The sequence below is a fragment of the Theobroma cacao genome, chromosome 10 (genome assembly GCF_000208745.1).
Source record: "Theobroma cacao cultivar B97-61/B2 chromosome 10, Criollo_cocoa_genome_V2, whole genome shotgun sequence".
NCBI lineage: Eukaryota > Viridiplantae > Streptophyta > Magnoliopsida > Malvales > Malvaceae > Theobroma > Theobroma cacao.
The window spans coordinates 3,615,809-3,637,090 of record NC_030859.1 but is presented as its reverse complement, the minus strand read 5'-3'; the positions used below and the strand labels follow the sequence as shown (position 1 = coordinate 3,637,090).

The following is a 21,282-nucleotide window of genomic DNA, read 5'->3' as shown; positions in this document are numbered from 1 at the left end:
TTCCTACTCAACCTTACGTCAGTCTTTTATCCACACGTTCTTCTCTATCCAAAAAATTAATTTAATTATTTTTTCCATAAATTGATAAAATAAAAAAATTAATAAAGAAAATAGAAAAAACCCAAGCCTATTCTTCTCTTCTGCTTCTTCTTCCTTTGTCACCACCACCATATCTCTCGCTCTCTTCTAAAAGCTGTCCCAAAAAAAGAAGAAGCTAAATTTAGCATTTCCTTTTGGTAAATCCCAATTCAGTCCCTCAATTTCACTTTCCTTTTCAAAGACAACTTTAAACCACTTCCTTTATTTTTTGTCACTTGGGAAAAGAACTCAGAAGAACCCATTTTCAAGCTCTAATGTTTTCCATTCGTTGCAGGGTAAAAATGGGATTTTTTTCCATAAAATAGACAAAAAAAGTACTACCCATTTGGTTATTTTTGTCTGAGCAGATAAGGCTACTTTGCTTTAAAAAGCAGCATCAGTTTCTTCATTAGATCCTCTCCCCCAAAGTAAAATCTCCTTTTAGCTCATTACTGTGTTTTATGGGCTAAAGATTTAATTTTCCTTCTGTGTTTTTATTGTTTTAATATTAATTTTCTTTTGAAGTTATGGTTCTGGCTTGGTGGGTTCTTTTAGTTGGTGTGAAGAATTTGTTGAATCTTTAGAAACGTGCAGTTTTTGAGTTTATGTTATAGGAAAGTGAGGATTTTTGGGTCTTTTAGGGGGTAATGGAATCGATTTTCAATTCGATTTAAGTAGTAAAAGAAGCTCTTTTCACCCTTTGAATCGGTTGAAGATTTGATTTTTCAATTTGGGTTTTGATTTTTATGTGTTGACTATGGTTCTTGTTGAATCTTGATAGAGAAGGAGAGTTTGGGGGAGTTTGTATTGAAGAGTAAGGAGTTTTTGAGGTGGTAGGAGTAATGGTGTCTACAAATGATCCCATTGAATCGATTTCGAATTCGATTCAATTTATAAAGGAAGCCTTTTTACCTCTTGAATTCGGTATTAAGAAAGCTGCAAAAGATCTCGAAAGTTGTTGGGGAGTCTCAAATGATAAAGGAAATAATGTTGAATTGATTGCCCAATTGAATGGTAGTGATAGGAATGGTAAGGTTCAAATGTTTGGGGTGAAGAGGAGGAGTAGTGGTAGTTTTGGTGGTAGTGGTGTTAATAATGGGCAGTGTTGTGTTGGTGGTGAAGAGAGAAAGAAAGGGTTGTCTATTAAGGTTCCTATCAAGGCTTTTATGGGAATGTTTTTGCCGGCAAATGAGCAGAACAATGAGAAGGTTAAGATGGTTAGGAAAGGATTGAAAGATAAGGATGTGGATAGAGATGAAGGGTCTTGTATGAATTGCTTGCAGTTTGCAATGACTTGGTCAGTGTTGGTTAATAGTTTTGTCCAGGCTATTCCAAGCTTGTTTAAGTCAGGGAGGAAACAAATTCAGAAAATGGGTGACAAAGATGAAGTGTGTCTAAATTCGTATTCTCATGACATGAAATTAAAGTCTTCCTTTGAGTTTGAGCGTAAAGAGTCAAGGGCTCAGTTTGTTGCAGAGAATGAGGGTTTGGAACATAATGATGGGAAACGTGTATCATTTGAATGCCTTATCGGGTTTATATTTGATCAGTTGACTCAAAATCTTCAGAAGTTTGATCAACTTCTACAGGAAAGTAATCAGAAGCATTGTGATTGTCCATCGGCTCCATCTCCTCCCGCTCACTTTGATCATTTAAAAGCAGTGACAAGTCTTTGGGAAGGACGAAAGGCTGATGTAAATGGGTTTCTGGGAAATTTGAAGTTTGCTAGAGTGGGAGGTGTTCCATCGGGTATAGTTGGAGTTGCTTCTTCAGTGAATGAAGAGGGTGATGATGGTGTTACTACTGGCAGTAGGGAAGAGGCAGGTGGTAATTCCCCACAGAAACTTGCAAGTGGGATACTTAGCATTCCTTTATCAAATGTGGAGCGTTTGAGATCCACCTTATCCACTGTCTCATTGACGGAATTGATTGAGCTTTTACCACCTTTGGGCCGCTCTTCACAAGACCATCCTGACAAGAAGAAATTATTCTCTGTCCAGGATTTCTTTAGATACACGGAGTCTGAAGGTATGGCTTCTCAGGAGCCCAGCAAACAATCAATGATGCATCATTTTTTTGTTTGTTTCCTTGAATAGCAGCATCAGGAAAGAATTGTAGTGTGCTTTATAAGATTAACATAATTCAAACTATAATTTTCTTTAAGGTTTGTAGTGCATTTTTCTTCCTGCTGGAAAAGAGTAGGAACTGGGTAGTTTTGAAATTTTGATTTCTGATATCTCCTTTCCCCAGTCCTAATTGAACTTGGAGATTCAGATTGTAACTTTTGCTCATAGCATAAGCTGTTCTTGTGTTTGTGACATGTCATTGATAATATCTTTTGTGACTTATCAAACTTTGTGCTAAATGAGTTCATATCTTTTGAGTTTTCATAGCATTAAGTTAAGGTTAGGTAATATATCATGGTCTAATGTGATTAACTGTAGTGCTGTATAGTGCTCATGCTAGGTATGCTCTGACTTATACTCTTGCATTACTCTTTCAGGGAGGAGGTTCTTTGAAGAACTGGATAGAGATGGTGATGGCCAAGTAACTTTAGAAGATCTTGAAGTTGCTATGAGAAAAAGAAAATTACCACGGAGGTATGCTAGGGAGTTCATGCGCCGCACTAGAAGTAATCTGTTTTCAAAATCTTTTGGTTGGAAGCAGTTTTTGTCCTTGATGGAACAGAAGGAGCCAACCATTCTTCGAGCGTATACTTCTCTTTGTTTAAGCAAGTCTGGGACCCTTCAAAAAAGTGAAATATTGGCATCACTTAAAAATGCTGGACTTCCAGCAAATGAAGACAATGCTGTCGCTATGATGCGATTTTTGAATGCAGACACTGAAGAATCTATTTCATATGGACACTTCCGCAATTTTATGCTTCTGTTGCCTTCTGACCGACTACTTCAAGATGATCCTCGGTAAGATTAGTTCTCGATTTCAGAGTCCTAATTAGGAACTGAAGTATAAGTAGAAGCTCAAATTTAATTTACTATTGCATTGTTAGAAGTTCAAACTTTAGTTTTGCATCTTGGTTACCAAATTACAGTATGTAGGTTCAGTTTGTGAAATTGTTTTATTACTGCAGTACTGCTCTGTGCTTCATGGTTTGGATTACCTTGCAAACAATGTCATCGTTTCTAATTGATCAATGTGTGTACTTAGTATAAAATTTTGGTGCCAGGCCATGAAGGTTGTTACAGCAGCTTAATCCTAATAGCACTTATCCTCACCTTCCTTTTTCTTTTGGCGGCCATAAATTTTTTGTTTTGCACAACAACTGGTGACTAACTGTTGATAGCAACTTCTTTATGTATTACATACAGGAATATCTGGTTTGAAGCTGCAACTGTCGTTGCTGTTGCACCACCTGTGGAAATACCTGCTGGAAGTGTTCTTAAATCTGCGTTGGCGGGGGGTCTTTCATGTGCACTCTCCACATCTTTAATGCACCCAGTTGATACTATAAAGGCACATTCTTCAGCTTAGTGCTGTTTTTACGTAACAAAATCTGCCTGTTTGTGAACATCTAGTAGAATCCTTAGTAATCATATCTTTTGTCGAGGACAGATCTGCACTCTGCCATGTTAGTTTTTACTTTTAGTAGACTATGGAGAGCTCCTGTGTATGAGACTTCATTGACCAACAATTTTCTTTATGGCATATGGTGAAAAACAGTTTCTTTGTGAGATTTAGGATATATTGGGTTCTATTGCAGATGGCTTTTGCTCAAAATTTTGGTAATTGCTTTTCTTCATGATAAACCCACAAATGGTATTAGACAAATGCAAGTACTCTGTATTTTTATACTGTTTTTAAATAGCTGAGTTTTTTAATTTTATTTTTTTCTTAGATAAATATTGGTGAGGCATTGGGCTAATTGTGCATGTTCTGGAACATTTTCAACTGATTGCATAACTGGTTATACTGTTCTTCTAGTCCCTGTTTATCTGTGTTGTATTGTTTAATTTAATATTTGTCTCCTTCACTTGGTAGAGGTGCCTTTTTGGTAGTTTAATATCTCCCTTTGGACTCTTCACTAGTCTGTGATCTGAGTAATCCAGGAGGAAAATCAACTATTCATTCACATTTTAAAAAGAACAAAGAAATGCTTATTTTTAGTTCTCCTCTCAACACTAAAAAATTAAAGCACTTAATACAAAAGGGAGTCAAAGAAGTGTTTGTGCTTAAATATGCATGTACTCTTGCAGGCTTTCTTGCTGAAACTGCTCATGTTTTTGCTCAACTTGTGCCATGGCCTTTTCTTTTTATGGAATACACCTTGTTATGTGCCAGTAGGGCTGTTTGATGATTTTTTTTTCTTTTCCCCTTTTTTGTGTTTTATCAGACTCGGGTGCAAGCATCAACCCTGACCTTCCCGGAAATTATTTCAAAGCTTCCACAAATTGGAGTGCGGGGGTTATATAGGGGTTCAGTCCCTGCAATTCTTGGACAATTTTCAAGGTTTTGTATAGTTTTCATTGTTTACTATTCTTTTTTTCATTCTGATTTTGATTTTACTTTTGTCATTTATCCGTCTGTTTGGTTTTATTTCAACAATTGTAGCCATGGCCTGCGAACGGGAATATTTGAAGCAAGTAAGCTTGTATTGATCAACGTTGCTCCAAATCTTCCAGACATCCAGGTACTTGTTGTTGCACTATTATTTGGTTGTGAATTTGTGATTGAATTTCTATTTCTTCTCTGTAGCACAAAGCTCTAGCATTCCTTGATTGTCCTTTTCATAGGAATGTCTTACATCACGTAACTTTTCTGATAAGTGGCATTCATGTGGCTATTTTCATTTTGCCCAGTCTATTAGATTAAGTAATGGAATCCTGACTTCATGGATATTTCTAGACTAGTTGTGAAAAATTAGAAAAAGGAAAATTTACATGTTGAAGCTTAAGTATCTTCTCTCCTTCTCCTTCCTTGTATAAAGGATGTAGAGCAGGCTACCCTAGAATATTTGAACGGTGCTCCTTTGGTCATGCATAGTGCACATTCGCAGCACCCTTTATGCATGAACATATACAATAACGAAATTTGAAGGAACTGTTTTTGGAAAATTTATTTCTTTAATCTACCTTTGAAAAGGAAAGATTCTAACTTCAAGTAACTGGTTACCCATCTTTTAGATTTGTACTGGATCCTCTTGTTTGTTAATAGTGTTTTTCATGTCTCTCTTTGTGTGCATGCAGAAAGAACCAGTCTTGCTCTTAACTTGAAAGGAATGATTCTAATTAAATTGCAGAAAGAACCAGTCTTGCTCTTAACTTGAAAGGAATGATTCTAATTAAATTGTCTGTTTATATTGATCTGCAACAGAGTTAAAATTTGCATTTGTGTGCTATGTAGGTTCAATCAATGGCATCATTCTGCAGCACATTATTGGGAACAGCAGTGCGGATTCCTTGTGAGGTACTAAAGCAGCGTTTGCAGGCTGGCCTATTTGACAATGTTGGACAAGCTCTTGTTGGCACTTGGCAACAGGATGGTCTGAAGGGTTTTTTCCGTGGGACTGGGGCCACTCTTTGTCGTGAGGTGCCATTCTATGTTGCTGGGATGGGCCTTTATGCTGAATCCAAAAAGGTAATGATATCTGTCTGGACATTGAGATTTTTTATTTGTCTAAGTAATTTGCTAGTGTGGTCATGCTCAAGGCACTGAAACTTGTTTGTATCACCAAGGCAGTGCTAAAAACATGCTTGCCATAATGAAGCAAGTTTCTTATAATTATAAAATCCTGTATAAAAAACAGTATATGCCAAATAAACTACAGATTTAAGGTTTTAGTTTATACTAAAAAAAGACATTAGTGCAGCTTTATGGAACAACTCTATAACTAAAATCACTCGCTGGTATTACTCTTCTCTTATTTCTTATCTGGTAAAATGAAAATGCATATGTTTTTTAATCGAAAATAAAGCTAATGTTTTTTAATGAAGAAAACAACAAGACATTCAACTTGGTTTTATTTACTTTAGGTTCTGAAATTGGTGGTGAGTTTGAAAATCTCCTGTATACTGCTTACTTTAATCAGTGATGAGTGGAGTAATTTACTGAAGATGCATCCTACGTGTATGCTTGCTTGAAATCATGATTGTACATACACTTTTGTTAAGTCAATCTTGGACTGCTTCACGATTGGCTGTGGTGTGCTGCCCTTTATGCACTGCTGTAGCAGTGACACTGTCATGGTATTAAAACAGTAATGTTGGGCAAGGTTGTTTTTTTTCTGGAATTCCAAGAAATTTTAGTTTCTTGATTTGGTCTCCACCATATCATATTTGGATTTGTTGAATAATTTTTCGCCTCATAATGCATTTGATTGTTTTATTTAAACTGAAATTGCTTATTTTAAAAGGATGATAATTTTATCTTCTTTTTGCTTTAACTTTAGGGGGAAAAAGCATGGTGAATATTAAGATTTAATAATAATTTCCATCATCAGTTTTATAAGAATTATCATATGAGTTCTGCATGGTGTTTTAGCTTGCCCAGCAACTTCTGAGACGGGAACTGGAACCTTGGGAAACAATTGCAGTTGGAGCTTTATCTGGAGGGTTAGCTGCTGTTGTCACTACACCTTTTGATGTTATGAAAACTAGAATGATGACTGCACCAGGTGGCCGACCAATATCAATGTCGTTGGTCGCCTTTTCTATTTTGCGTCATGAGGGACCCCTTGGCCTGTTTAAAGGAGCAGTACCCAGGTTTTTCTGGATTGCTCCCTTGGGCGCCATGAACTTTGCCGGCTACGAGTTGGCAAGGAAGGCCATGGACAAAAACGAAGATGCGGCTACAGATCAACTCTCCCAAAAGAAATTGGCTAATTCTGGGTAGATACAAGTCCTTCCAAAGTAAGAACACAATCCACAATGGCCTCTGGGTTTTTGTTAGTGGTCAAAGCAACTGAATGCTGCTGGAAATTTTTGTGCTTTTTCCCGAAAACTAACAGCAGCTAGTGCTTCGAATTTCATTTGTCAACAACACTGTTTTTGGCTAAAACTTTGTAATTTTTCTGGCAGTTCACACATTTTGTAGCCTTGAATTCCTTTGAAAGCTATATTTGGTCTGCCCTGGGAGTGGCGGGTCAGATATGTTGATCAGCTCTTGGGTTAAATTTTGTATCTTGAATCCATTCTTCATATTTTGTGTACATTCTTTGTGCAGTAAATCTTCTTCCTCTCAATTGATTTAATCAGGCAATGTCAATTCTTATGTAATGCTGATGGAATTCATACAGGGCATCCAGAATCATCTCTTTATAGTATATTGGCAGAGACTGAGCAGGCTTCCCATTGTGCTGCAGACTGTCAGCAATGAATTTTTTACATACAAGAATTCCAGCTTCTATGCTAAATCCGTGGTAGATATCAAGATCTTTTCATTAGTTTTGTACATCTGAAACAGACTTCACATGGAAAGAGGCTAAGGCAGATGAAAAAATTTTCCATTGAAAACATGGATGTGGATGCCACTTAATGGAGCATGTCTTACAATATTCTGTTTCGTTCTCAAGTGAATGGATAAGTCTGTTTCTCTACACAGAAAACCCAATTATTATTGGAGCCCAATCTTTCCAACCCAGAACAACCAAATTACACAAAAAGAGGTTCAGTATCATTAGGGTAGAACAACAGAAACAAGACAACTCAGAAATTCTGGCTGAGACTGAAAGCTTGCCCCTTAGATCAGCAAAGATGTCAATAGCCCCAGTAATCGTTCCGGATCTCATCATCAAATTTCTTCTTCAGCTCAGGATGTTTCTCAAAGTACTCATCTGCTGTCATGGTGCTGATCTTTTTCTGTTCAGATAAAGAAAAAGAATAACAAAATCAACGGTTGCGATCGGATCAAAGGATGAGTCATTTTGGGCATTGTTTTCCAATTACCTTCAGTTCCTGAACCTCAGCAATTTCTTTCTCCAAACGCACAGACTCTTTCAAGGATTTCTCCTCTGCTTCTTTCAATTCAATCAACTATAAACACAAGTAGATAGCACATCAGATAAGGAAAATGAAAAGGACATCTTGAGACAGAGGTAGAAGAGAGTCAAGTATCATATTGATTCTCACCAATGCATCAAATTTTGGTTTGTACTGAGGAGTGACTGTGTCGACAAACTTGGGGATCTCTACACCTGCAAAGGAAGCATATAGAATGTGTAAAGATGGGGGGAAAACTCATAGGTAGGGAAAACGAAAAAGGATGGAAATAGTGAACCCCCCAGCTCCACCAAACCCCAAAACGTGCAGACAAACAACGACCAGGGTGCTAACAATTGCAGAGAATCCAGTTAGACAAGTCACTAAAAGCAAGACAAAGATAGTATGTTGATGAAGGGGTGGTTCTAGATTGCAATCAACTAATATGTCAAGAAAACTGTGAAATATCACTAGCCTTATTTCACATGGCTCATTGCTAGTGCGTGCTTTGCGAAAACCTTACCATCAAAAGTTTGATAGTAATCTGGTTTAATGGTGAGTGGCATTCTATTGATCATAAAAATTAGAGGTCCACATTGAACTTCATTTACATTAAACATCCAAAGTATAGGAGTACCTGGAGTCTTAGATGTTCTGAATGATCTAATCACCATAATAGCAATATGGAAGTGGAACATCTAAGGCATGAATCTGAGACTATTAAATGTTAATAGCATGGTACAAGAGAATCACATACACATACAATATTAAGAATTGTATGAGCAAATAATATAGCAACTGATTAATACAATGTCCTTATTGGCAATTGATTTCCATCTTAGCTTTTAGATCAAGTATGGGTCATGGAACTGGCCTACAAATATCAAAGATATCTGCAGTTGAAGAATGGTTGATAGCATTAACTTCCATCCTTTACTAATCATTGAAGAATGGAAAAGGAAAGAGGCAGCTTGTCAAGGTGACTATATCATCATCTGACTTAGAAAATTGCCGCCTTGTATCAAGAAGCTGAGCTTAAAATAAAATGTTAGTCCAAAGAACAGATTCAGGAAGCTCCAACCATGTGAGGGACACAAAATGGGAGGCAAATAGATAATTTATGCTTTTAAGCACCTGGAACTGATCTAAAACTGAAAAATAGCATTGGAAGTAAACCAACCATGGCAACCATCAAATGAACTTACTGTCATAAGCCTCTTTGTACATATCCACCAAGCGAGAACCAATTCCTTTTCTATAGTATTCCCAGTCAATGGGTTCAGGTTCCTGCTTAACAAAAAAAAAACACATTATTACCATGGTAGGGCTCAAAGTCAACAATCACTCCTAATGACAAATAAAAGTCTTCAAAATGAAACTTCCAGACTGTTTGCTTCAATTTTCATATTTTTTACTTTTTAGCATCACATATTATGCTCATTGAAAAATGATATGTTAAATAAGGTTTATACCGTAAAGAATTCCAAACACCAAACCGACAAAGCAGCTAAAGCTGGTACTGTTTTTGTGTGTGTGTAGCCATAGTGTTAATCTGAGATTAAGTCCTTTTGATATTGCCAACTTGAGATATCCTAAAACTCAAATGTGTAGCTAAATTCATGAAGTTAGAAATTTTAAAATCAGAAGAGACTTCTACCTCCTCTGCTGGAAAATGGTAGAAATCCATGAATAACACAATTGAGCAAAATCAAATGGGAAACAAAAAATAAAAAGCTTTAACACCTGTATAGAGAGAATGAAGAAAAGGTACTTAAAACCCAAAATTCTACTTTCCCCATATATATATATATATATATATATATATACTGAATTTCAATTCTTTTTNCCCTACTATATATATATATATATATATATATATACTGAATTTCAATTCTTTTTAATAAATAAAGCAATACACCCCTAAAAAATGTCATTCTTTTTATTCATTTTTTCGGGATCAGTTATTTTACATGAATTCCTTTCTACAGCCCCACTAAATTTAATAGGTTCATCAACAAATAATGTAAAATTACAATAACCAGATTTCCAATTTTTGTCTGGTATTTTCCTTCATTTTTGAACAATCTTCTCATCCCCATTTTTGAACAATAATAAAAAGAACTAAAATTTCATTGAAAAAAACTTAAAAAAATTCCAAACCAAATCTTGAAAAAAAAATTCAACAGTAAGGAATATTTCTTTCAATCAAAAAGATTAAAAAATCACCATAAAAAACCAATACCCTGGAGATCTAATCAAAAGTTTAACACAAAAAAATAAAAAGATCTAGAGAGAGAGAGGAAACACTAACCTGGCTGAACTTGGTCTGCAAAGTGGAGTTAACCTCATCGAAAGCGCGACGAAGAGTGGCGAACTCTTTCCGAGCCTCATCGGAGACCAAAAGCTTAGCCATCCCTTCCCAATCAATGTTCTTGGATGCTTTGAAGGCCACATCCACTACCTTCTTTCCTGCTCCGCTCATTTTCTCGCACTTTCTCGCTTCCCAAACGCAAAATTTTCAGGATTTGTCCTTTTTCCAACTCCTGGTGATGAGGGCTGCTTCTTCTGGTTAGGGAAATGATGGTCTTAAAAGAGGAATTCTGATACTTGATCATGGATAAAATGGGAAATTAGTATTTTCATTGGGGCCGGTTTGATCTACTCCTTTTGGGCTTAACCCAATTACCTGTCACCTTTTTTATTGCCTCTGACCCAATTCCATTCTAATCCGGGTTTTGGATCCAGAAAATAGGCCGGTTCATGCACAATTGAACGTTTTGGTCCGGGTTTTTTAGCCTCATTGCTTTGGCCCAAAATTAGAATAGTAGGGCCTTTTTTTTAACAAGAGCAATATTGGGCTTCTAAATTAACTTGGTTTGGATTGGACTTAACCCAATAATATTTTTTTCATTTTATAATAGAAAAGCTAAATCAAAATTTTTTCGATCTATTCCTTGACCCATGAAATAGCTATTTTTAAGAGAGATCCGTAATAGCTATTTCGGTCTCTCTATAAATGATCATTTTGTGAATCAAACAAAATATAAGAGGGTACTAAAGAATAAGCGAAGAACAGAATCAACATTTTCGTGACCAAACATGTCGATAGTCTAATAGTGAAAAGTCTTTTTAATTTATCAAAATAAAATTTAAAAATCATTTCACCTTTGTTTAAATAAATAATATTGGGTTTTTTTTTTATTTTTGGGCTTGAGAGAAAAAAAGAAGAAGAGAAATTGCACTTGATTCACTCCGAGTGCTCTCATCTCTTCTTTGTAACAAGCTTATAAATATGACAATGTTCTATATTGTTACTCTCAAATCCTAGACTTTATCTCCTCCAAACAAATCATAAATACTTTTGGATGTATATAAGATATGTAATTCACTATAAAAATAACATTTTTTATAACCCAATTTCAATTCACTTTTTGTCACTTAAAATCATTTAGTTTTGAAACACTCTCCTATACATCCGTACACATATATATACACATTATAATATTGACGACATTAAAAAATGGTACCATTTGTTGTAATTACTAAATTTACATGATACATATTGTAATTAATAACATCAACGCAATTGTTTTGGAGAAATATTATGTTGTTCGAAATAAAAACAAGACAAAATGTAATTTGTAATAAATTTTGTATCTCGAAGTTGATAAAAAGATTATATATTTTGTTGGTTGAATACATATTTTTTGTCTACATTAATTTTTTTAGAATATATAGTATATCTATTACTTTAAACATAATTAATACTTTAATAAGCAATAACGTTTGAATATAATGAGGAAAATGATGTCAAAGAAGGAGGTCGGACCACGGTGTGTTCAAATTGGTGGAATTTTGCATTGATCCTGTTTAGATAGACAACTACTTAAACATGATTATTAAATATTAAAGCAAACATTAAGAGCTAATTGAGGGTCCGCCGGGGCAACAGGAAAGAGTTTAGTTAAAATTGCTTGCTTGAGTGTTTACACTTAGCATTACATTAATTATAAAAGAATCAACTTTTGAATTTTGTAATAAAGACTTGCTTTACTTTAAAAAGCAACGAACTCGTGAAAGATAAGGATCGTAAACTTTTCATTTTTGTTTTTATGTGATATGTCGATTTTATAGATTATTTCTCTTACTTAATATAATAATAGTTTATTGATGTCAAAATTTCGAGTTTGATAAATCAAGAATTTTTTTTTAACATGGTATTAGAGTTTCGGATTTAATAAATTAAAATTTTCTTTTCTTTTACCATAATCAAAACTTTGAATTTAAGAAATCAATATTTTTTCTTTTTCAAACAGTTCAACTTAAACTATTTCATTTATAGATTGATTGAAACATTAATGAACTTATAGAATTTTTTTGAATTTATTTAATAAATTATTATTACGTTAATATAAGACAAATGACCGAGACAAAAATAACGGGACGGATAGCATCTGCTCAAATAAATTATTTTTATAAGATTTTACGCTCTTGTTTTTCTTATATATATAAATATTTTAGGGTTAGGGCTTTTTTTTTTTCCATGTAAAACAAAAAGATAGACTTACAAATCAAGGACTTTTGATTCAAAAAATTAAAAAAATGAAATAAATAAAATTCTTATATGCGTGAAACGCAAAAAGAGTTGACAGATTGACTGTATCACTATCAATTGACTAATTCAGCAACTATATATTCTCCCTGCCAAGTCCCAAAGTTTCAAAGGTTAGCTGGCTGTGAAGTATAATTCCAAAAGAAGCAAATGGGCTTCCACTAGAAGAACCATGTTGAAATTTTTGTCATCCAAGAGGGTGGCCAACAATTATAAAAACATGGAAGTTTTTGACAGCATATATGTATTATGAAATAAAACAAAAATATACGAATTAATTAAAAATTATATGAAATTACTCAAGATTTCAAGCTAGCTAGTCACTCTTTCTACAGGTTTTTCTCGATATTTCGATTTGATTTAACGATTGTTATCTTTATTTAAAAAAGACGGTGAAGTTTTTGAATTTTTTCTACTCTTTTAAATTTTTTGAAAAATAAATACGAATCGAAAGTAATGATAAGAATGAGCATGAGTGACAGTCACTCCTTAATTTTTATTTTTTAATTTAAAACGAATCGTTAACTCGATCCATAACTTTGTATGATTACTTTTTAATTATTTTTCATGTAAACTCCCCGAATTCATCACCGCTGAGAAACAAACATGCATAACTTACAAAATACATACAGATGGATCAAAACCCGTCAAGGAGGTATAGATTGAATCTCTTCTCTGCCTCTAGAATTCTAATAAAATAGTCAAAAAAAGAAAAGCCCGTCAAGCAGGCAATGGCACAATCATGGATATGTTGCAACGTGGTGCTGATTCCTTCTAAAAAGCCAAATTTAATCCAAGTCAAGGGTCATTTTGCAGTTGTCTCTTTCCATTTTCAAAGACTTCAAAATTCTTCCCAGGGAGTCACGTACAATTAATATGATACGTTTAAACAGATTTCAAAAGCACATGCTCCAGTTTCACAACCGATAGTTCATTCCTTGACTTGAATTTAAAGCTTATTATATATAGAAATATATAGGTACGTTTTCCTTACGAGTGAATGTTGAATTTAAGATTACGACTTTATATCCAAATTTTATTGTATTCATATCTTCGAGTTCCCATTACCAACTGCTTAATCTTGCTTTAATAGTATTAAGTTCTTAATACTATTATTATTTGCTATATGTTAGAAATTTAATTAATAAGCTCGAGTTTAATAGAACAATGATCAAAGGGTTACAACTTGATTGACATTTTCTAGCAAAATATTATTATAATGAATCAGATATAAGTTTATATATATATATATATATACACAGAAATTAAGATTTTTGTACTTAAATATGTTTGTGAATGTTAGAGTCGTTTCTAATAAGTCTCGTGGCTAAGAGAAAAGCTGATTACTCTGACATGAAAGAGAAATAATGTGCTTTACTCGTAGGGTTGATAAAATTTGTTGATGGAAAGATAAATGGAAGACTCTCATAAATGATGAATGTCATGCCCATGAATGTCATGCACATGAATGTCATGATCAATTCTAATAAGTCTCGGCACAAAGAGAAAACTAAATTACTTCAACATAAAAGAGAATAATTAATGAACTTGACTTATAGGGTTGACAAAACAAAATTTTTCGATCGATAGACAAGCGAAAGACTCTTTTAAATGACAAAGTCTATGGATTAAATGTGAAAATAAATATTATATACACACAGAGAGAAAAATTAAGATTTATATATTTAGACTTGCATATAAATATCACGATCAATTTAAATAAATCTCGCCATTAAGAGAAAAGCGAATTACTCCAACATAAAAGAGAACAGTGTGCTTGACTTGTAGGTTCGATGAAACAAAATTTGTGGATCGATAGACAAACGAAAGACTCTTTCAAATGACAAAAATTATGGATTAATATGCGAGTCTAGATGTACTTGTTTGACGGAGCTAGCATATACAAACAAAATATTCTTTTAAAAACTTCATTCATATATAAAATAAATATACAATATTTGAAGGAGTTCACACCAGTGCTATGATCATAAATCGTTGTCGACATTTACCATGAAAATATGAATAAATCATCATTAAATATAGAATCTATGAACATGCTGAAAATCAAGGGAACTGACAAAGGAAAAAGTGTACAAAATTTTTCAAACACAACGGTCTTCTAGATATTGAATTTTCCTTGCTCACAAGCAGTACCTCAGTGTAGTTTTCCATGTGAAAACAGGGTTTAAGTCAATGGAGGAATGGTAAATTCTAGAGCTCTCCACTTCGAATGAAAAAAAACCATACCAACTTAACTTGTTAAAGATTTTCCATATGTTAGCAATTTTTCTAATTTATTCAATATTGACTTGTTAATCTCAAATTTCTACTAAATGGGTTAATCATTCTAGTTCTAGAATTAATTCTCGAGTCAACTAAAAAGCTTAATTTGTTTTTTATTCTTTTGCAATTAAACCAGGTTAAAAAAATTTAAAAAGGAATAACTATTACCAAAATTTTGTTTGATTAATTTTTTTCTCAATCAAATTTGATTATTTTATTAAGTATCATGAAAACTAATACAAAACTTCGACTAGAGTTAAACGTGTAGTCAAAATAGATTATACAAACGAAAACCCAATAAATTTCTATTGACATAAACATATTTAAAAATTATATTTGTATCATATATAGATCACATTATCACGTAATAAACACCTCACTACTGAACGAACAATAGGAGATAACATACAACTTATAAGTTTGCAAAACATCATTCAATTGCTGCTCTAAGTTAAATAAGAATCTTTGCAAGAGCTTGATAATTGCATGTGGTAATGGTTTTTTTTTTAAATAAAAATACTAAAATGTTGGACAATAATCAGACTGTGTCATAACTAGTCATAGAACATAAATATTGGTAACGTGATTATTTATTATTCCTTACCATTTCTGTGTATCAACAGTGCGAAATTAAGTCAAGCAAACCATATACAATAATATCATTCCATGAATTTAACATGCACTGTCCCTCTGCATCATCATGCAGTGGCTTAATATCTCCCTAATATGGTTCACGAGTCACAGCGGTAGCTAGCCTGATCCCCTGCGGCTAACTTGTTCAAACGTGGTCAAGATAAGTATGGATTTATAGCAGGAGTTGCTGCTTGATATAAATATTGATGAAGCAATACACATTAAAACCTTTTTATTTCTATTCTGATTTCTGGCCCATTCTCTTAAATGATATAAGTTCATCAGTACTATATATTAATGTTTCTATTCATAGTGTGAATGTTACACTGCTAGGAATGAGCCCTAATTTTGGTTGTTAACACACCTAACAATAATCAATTTCATGTTGAAAAATGGTTGAGAAATGAGGAAGAAGAAGCAAGAGGAGAGAGGGCTTGAGAGATGGTGGTGAAATCTGAATGCATTTGTAAGCGATTGTGGCTATAGGATCAAAGTTGTTTAGAATAATGCAAATACATTAGCATGCTCCATTCTCATTGGACCAAAGAACTGACTTTGACAGATTGAGGGGAATCACTAACTAATTTTGTCCTAGTCTGTTTGACAAAACGGCAGCCGATTAAGCTCTCCACAACCTTTGCAATTGGAACTATAGACTCCACACAAAGAAGAAAGTTTTCAACACAAAAAATGTGTACGTAGTAATTACTGAAATCAATAGGCATCGGCAAATTAATGAAAAAGAAGACAAATCTTACCAACAAATGGAGAACCCCAAGGTTGATTCGTTATGAGTTCAATTATGCATATTGTAGGATAAAAGAAGCTATAGTACTATAGTGGATATACTTTTAGCTGCTTATTTGCTTTGAAAAAAATTTTAAAAAGGAAAGATTTAAATATGATATTTTAAATAAAAAATACATACATATATTGTTAAATCAAATACTTAATTATAAATTATTATTATGAAAATTGAATAAATTTTAACAATTAAGTCATCCTGAAATTATGAGTACATTTCAACCTTGGGCTGTCGACTTTCATCCATTAATAAGGCTAGGGTGACCACTGGTGGATCATTCCTATGTAGATATTGAGTTGCATTCATATCAAACCGCCGGTTTTCTTATTTTATTCTCATTACGAACTAGTAAAAGAGTTGAAACCATATGAAAAATCAAACAAATGCCCTGCCGAGACTGCTTATGTTTTTTTTTTATGAGTCCGGTGGTACGTAGACTTTCACATTTCACATCTCAATACATTAATTATACGATTGACTCAATTAATAATGTTTTCATCTTGAAATGAAATATATTTAACTGTGCTAATCTTAATTATATAGTAAAAAAAGCAATTCTAAATATTTATATTTAAATACTTTAATTCGAGGATAAGATTAACTAATCTATTTAATTTTTTTTTTTGATAATTTTGAGTGGTTTGAAATATAGGATTTGACCTTGGAATTTCTTTGTCAAATTGATGTGATGTATGTGGGGCGGGGACCAAGCCAAAGAGGGCACATGATTGTCAAAGGGCTCGAAGCAAATCAACGTTATATTCTTCTTTTTTATAGTAGAATGAAAGAAATAAAATAAAATAAAAATTAGAAATTAAAAGAGATTTGAGAAGAGTAATGTAAATGCCTTTTCTTTAGGTTACGAAATCAAACAAGACATGTCGGGCGCACGTGATATGATGAAAAGTGAAATAAAAGAGCGTCGGGCTCAAAACGCGTTTTCGCCTTTTTGTTTATTTTATATATCTATATATATATATATATATATATATATATATATATATGATTATGTAATTAATTTGGGTTTCAGGGGGAATTAAATTAAACCTTCAAATTATACATGATTTAAATCATGAAATATAACATAAATTAATAGAGTTTTAAGAATTTTGTATAATTTGGTACGTCAGTTTGGAAAAATATATTTTATACTACCTTATAAAATAATGTAAATACGTGAAAAATATTTATTAATAATTAATATTTTTATATAAAAAGATTCCTTTAATTTTTGAGTGAATGGTGAAAGAGATAAGTAACATAAACATAATATTTTATAAATTTGATTTATTTTTAAAATTAGGTTGTTTTATACCGTAATATTAAACAATATGTTATTATCCATCAAAAGAAAGAGATGATCATAGTATTCAAATATTTATCTTATTAATTAATATATAATTTTTTATTTTAAAAATAGCATTAGAATCTTCTTTTTTTCGTTAAAAAAAAAAAAAAAAGACTGTCATAGATGATTTCACAAAACACCTAAGCAATCCCGTCAATCCCGTCCATGTAAGAATTGTGCATCTGTTTTCCATGACCACCCAAGCACTGGACCAAAAATAGGGCAGTCCATAGGGGCAACTAATTTCTATATATTGACCATAATTCTCTATTTCCATATATTATTGGAGTCTACTCCTATTTATTAAAAAAAGTTTGTGACATTGGAAATCTGTCACATTAATGCAAAACATCTTTCTCTAAACAATTCGTAAACAACCAATCAAATGTGTGATCGCGTCAAGAAAATTTGCTTACACATCGATGATAAAATTAGAGAATTGACATGTTTCCAATTATATTTCAAAAACAATTATTATCTTTTTTTTTTAATGTATTTAAAGTAAGCCTATAGTGCGTTTGTTATAATTGGTTGCAATAGTGGTGTAATAATATGCATTTGCCATGTCATCACTTTTATTTTGTCACTCGATCCGAGTCAATTTTTTTCTTAAACATGTAAACAAAAAAATATTAATTTAAACAATTTTTTAAGAACGAATCGAAATGTCAACGGATTCAATCTGAATGATCGTGGTAATAAGATATTTTATCACTTGTAATATTTTATTTTATATTTAAGTGGTTTGTAGCATTTGAGCATTTATTTCAATAAGTATTGAGAAAAATTACAAGTAGAGAATTTTCTATCTTGGGTTTTGCTTTGAAAGATTTATTTTTATTTTCTTAATTATCAAAAGCAAAAAACACATTATACTAGTCAAATGGAAACTTTGCTTTTTATCTACTGGGAAAAGCTAGAATACATAAGAAGTCAGTAAAGCGCTTTTGCAAAAAAAACAGGAGTACAGTTGTTTTGAACATTGTCTAAAGTACAGCCTAAGTACATTAATTATATATAATGGAATTGTTTTATGATAATTGAGTAAATATATTAAATTTTTTTTAAATAAGTAGTATTATGATTCAAATTTAAGATTTTTATTTAAATCTCGTTTATGCAAATAGTTAAAGAATTTGCCAACCATGATCAGCTTATGGGATGACAAAGGCCAAAGTTAGTCAAGAAATGAGCAAAGAGCAAGCTAGTTTGACAAGGAACTGATCAGAGAAACTATTTTAGAAGATAAAATTAGGTAACAAAAGTTGCTTTAATTCAAAAATTAGCAGACTTAGGGATAAAGACAGTCATGCCTGCTCTCTTTCCCTCCCTCCCTTTTGTATCTACCATCACTCTTTTCCTAATATTTTTATATTTGGCCATTGTAAGATTACAAATAAATTATAAGAAACCCTCAATCTGAAATCCTTTTGCAAAGGTTCCCTTTGGTTAACAAGACTGATTAAAAAGCATTAGGGACACATACCTACCATAAACTAATCACTTTATTGAAAATTCTTTAACTAATATCTTTCTTCTTTTTGATTTTTTCCACCTTAATATCTATTCTTCATGTCCAAAGAGGCTCCCAGGCTGAGGCAAGATTACTGTCATCTAGGAAGCAGCTTGTGTCAATGCTGTAAGGTTGCTGCTGGGAAGTGGGTTCTTTAGATTGTGTCATTTCCATGCAGATTAAGGCTAGTAAATTGGCTTGTTGGCACTGCATGGTGACGAGCTCAGCTTGTGTCTTGGCCAGTTGTGCTTGGAGGTCACTGACTTGTTTTTGAAGCTGGCAGATTGCTCCGGCACAGCCGTATACCGGGTCCCGAATCCGAGCACTGGCCTCATACACCATGCTGCTAACTGCATCTGCTCTTTGAGACTCTGGGAGTTCCTGGAAATAAACAACGGACAGAAGACTTAACCTTCAAAACATTAATGGGAAACCACTTTGGAACCAAGTACAGGCATGCAGGACTAAAATTTTGAGAAAAACTTGGCAATGATGCCTTTTGGTAGACAATATGATGCACCCCCTTAGCTAGTCAACTTGTGATTTATGTGTATTCAACCCACTGTGCAAGTTAAGGGGATGGTTGACCTTTCCCTTGGTTTTTTTGGTTTGCCTTTGTCCCCTCTAAGGGCAAGCGGTAAATCAAAGCCAGGCGCCGTGGGATTAGAGGAACATGATCATTGAGCCAATGGCAGACTAAATATTTTGGGAAATAAATCGTTTTAAAAATGGTTGATCCGTAATGCATTAGGACATTTTGTAATCTTGACTGACTAATAATAAACGCTAACTTCCACATGTTTTTTGGCAATTGATGTTAGATCCTTTGACCATGAACAGTGTGACCCTTTATCAGGTTGAGAACAAAGCAGGAAGAGAATTTTCTCCGAAAGAGAAAAAAATTAATCAACCAAAACAAAATCATATATCGATCTTTGTTTTGATGAAAACCCAGTTTGGTAATAATGGCAGATTGATATAAGAAAAACAGAAGGCTTTAAAAAGATATAGTTTACCTGCAAGGACTTAATGATGTTGCTAGCTCCAAAAACTCTGTGAGCAATGGTGAACTTATAAGGCTCAGTTGGAGGGAAATAAGGGGCTAAAACACACTTCTCGACGCAGCGGCGGCGGAGGATTTTGCAGGCGGCGCAAGGGCTGAGAACAACTGGAGGAGGAGAAGCTGGTGGTGGAGGGGGTTGATGAGAATTCTTGGGAGAATTAGACTGGGAGTTTGGAGAAGGAAAACCTGGCGAATAATGAGGAGTAGGGGGTGAAGAAGAAGAAGATGGAGAGTAAGAAAATGGGGTTGAGACTGAGATTGGAGAGATTGCAGCTTTGTCATTGTTTTCCATTGTTGAAAAAGCAGGGGAGAAAAAAAGAAAAGAAAACAGAGAGAGAGAGAGAGAGAGATTGAGTTTTGTTTGTTGTGAGAAACAGAGGAGCTGCTTTAGTTGAAACCAGGGGGAAGGAATATATATAGAGAAGGGGGAGGCAATGGAAAAAAAAAAAAAAGGGCAATAAAGCAGACTTCATCAAAACCCTTTGATGATGTCATTGATTAATCAGTATGAAATATCCCTTTGTCTATGTGGGAATTTTGCAGTCTATTTTGTTTTCTTGTTTATTTTCTAATATAATTGGAGTTTATTTCATTTCCAAGTCCTTTTTTTTTGGCTGGGGGGGTGAATTAAAATTTATTACCAATATTCCATGATACTTTAAGGATACTTTTACAGTCAAGTCATACATGACTCCCTCAAATTTAATCAATTATTATGTCAATATAACAATGGTGGGATATACCACAATTCTCCTTTCTTACTTCGAATATTTTTTATATTTATGTTATTATGATTTTTTAACTACTTTTTTCTCACAATAAGACTCAAATTTAACATTTTTATTCAAATCATAGAAGCGATTGACCATTATCAATGATTAATTATGTCGAAGTTATTAATTTTTTTGAGTTATTAATGAGTGTCATGTGTGCCAAATGGTGGAAAGTACAAAGAAAGTTTGACACATTCACTGTTGTTTTTTGTGGAATGCAAGCTCCATGTTTTAGTGACC

At 33.4% G+C, this 21,282-nt stretch overlaps 3 protein-coding genes across 3 annotated transcripts; 1 reads left to right on the top strand and 2 right to left on the bottom strand.

Moving 5' to 3' along the window:
* LOC18586347 (mitochondrial substrate carrier family protein C) lies at positions 123-7,285 on the top strand. The gene is made up of 7 exons (XM_018129231.1): positions 123-2,106; positions 2,582-3,002; positions 3,408-3,552; positions 4,430-4,545; positions 4,648-4,726; positions 5,440-5,673; positions 6,577-7,285. The coding sequence occupies exons 1-7, from the start codon at positions 921-923 to the stop codon at positions 6,925-6,927; spliced, it is 2,532 nt and encodes an 843-aa protein (XP_017984720.1). The 5' UTR covers positions 123-920; the 3' UTR covers positions 6,928-7,285.
* Positions 7,508-10,618, bottom strand: LOC18586346 (ATP synthase subunit d, mitochondrial). The gene is made up of 5 exons (XM_007009677.2): positions 10,324-10,618; positions 9,218-9,299; positions 8,163-8,227; positions 7,980-8,066; positions 7,508-7,892 (listed from the first exon to the last, which is right to left on the bottom strand). The coding sequence occupies exons 1-5, from the start codon at positions 10,492-10,494 to the stop codon at positions 7,791-7,793; spliced, it is 507 nt and encodes a 168-aa protein (XP_007009739.1). The 5' UTR covers positions 10,495-10,618; the 3' UTR covers positions 7,508-7,790.
* LOC18586345 (LOB domain-containing protein 1) lies at positions 18,915-20,671 on the bottom strand. The gene is made up of 2 exons (XM_007009676.2): positions 20,223-20,671; positions 18,915-19,587 (listed from the first exon to the last, which is right to left on the bottom strand). Exons 1-2 carry the CDS (start codon positions 20,559-20,561, stop codon positions 19,264-19,266), a joined length of 663 nt encoding a protein of 220 aa, XP_007009738.1. The 5' UTR covers positions 20,562-20,671; the 3' UTR covers positions 18,915-19,263.

Bases quoted from the DNA above. Each gene is read 5' to 3' on its own strand.
- LOC18586347 (XM_018129231.1), top strand. From the start codon at position 921: ATGGTGTCTACAAATGATCCCATTGAATCGATTTCGAATTCGATTCAA. The intron at 4,727-5,439 runs GTACTTGTTGTT...TGTGCTATGTAG, and splicing joins CAAATCTTCCAGACATCCAG to GTTCAATCAATGGCATCATT. The intron at 5,674-6,576 runs GTAATGATATCT...ATGGTGTTTTAG, and splicing joins TTTATGCTGAATCCAAAAAG to CTTGCCCAGCAACTTCTGAG.
- LOC18586345 (XM_007009676.2), bottom strand. From the start codon at position 20,561: ATGGAAAACAATGACAAAGCTGCAATCTCTCCAATCTCAGTCTCAACC. The intron at 19,588-20,222 runs GTAAACTATATC...GTTTATTTCCAG, and splicing joins ACATCATTAAGTCCTTGCAG to GAACTCCCAGAGTCTCAAAG.
- LOC18586346 (XM_007009677.2), bottom strand. From the start codon at position 10,494: ATGAGCGGAGCAGGAAAGAAGGTAGTGGATGTGGCCTTCAAAGCATCC. The intron at 8,228-9,217 runs GTAAGTTCATTT...CTTCCTTTGCAG, and splicing joins GTACAAAGAGGCTTATGACA to GTGTAGAGATCCCCAAGTTT. The intron at 7,893-7,979 runs GTAATTGGAAAA...TTATCTGAACAG, and splicing joins CTGAGGTTCAGGAACTGAAG to AAAAAGATCAGCACCATGAC.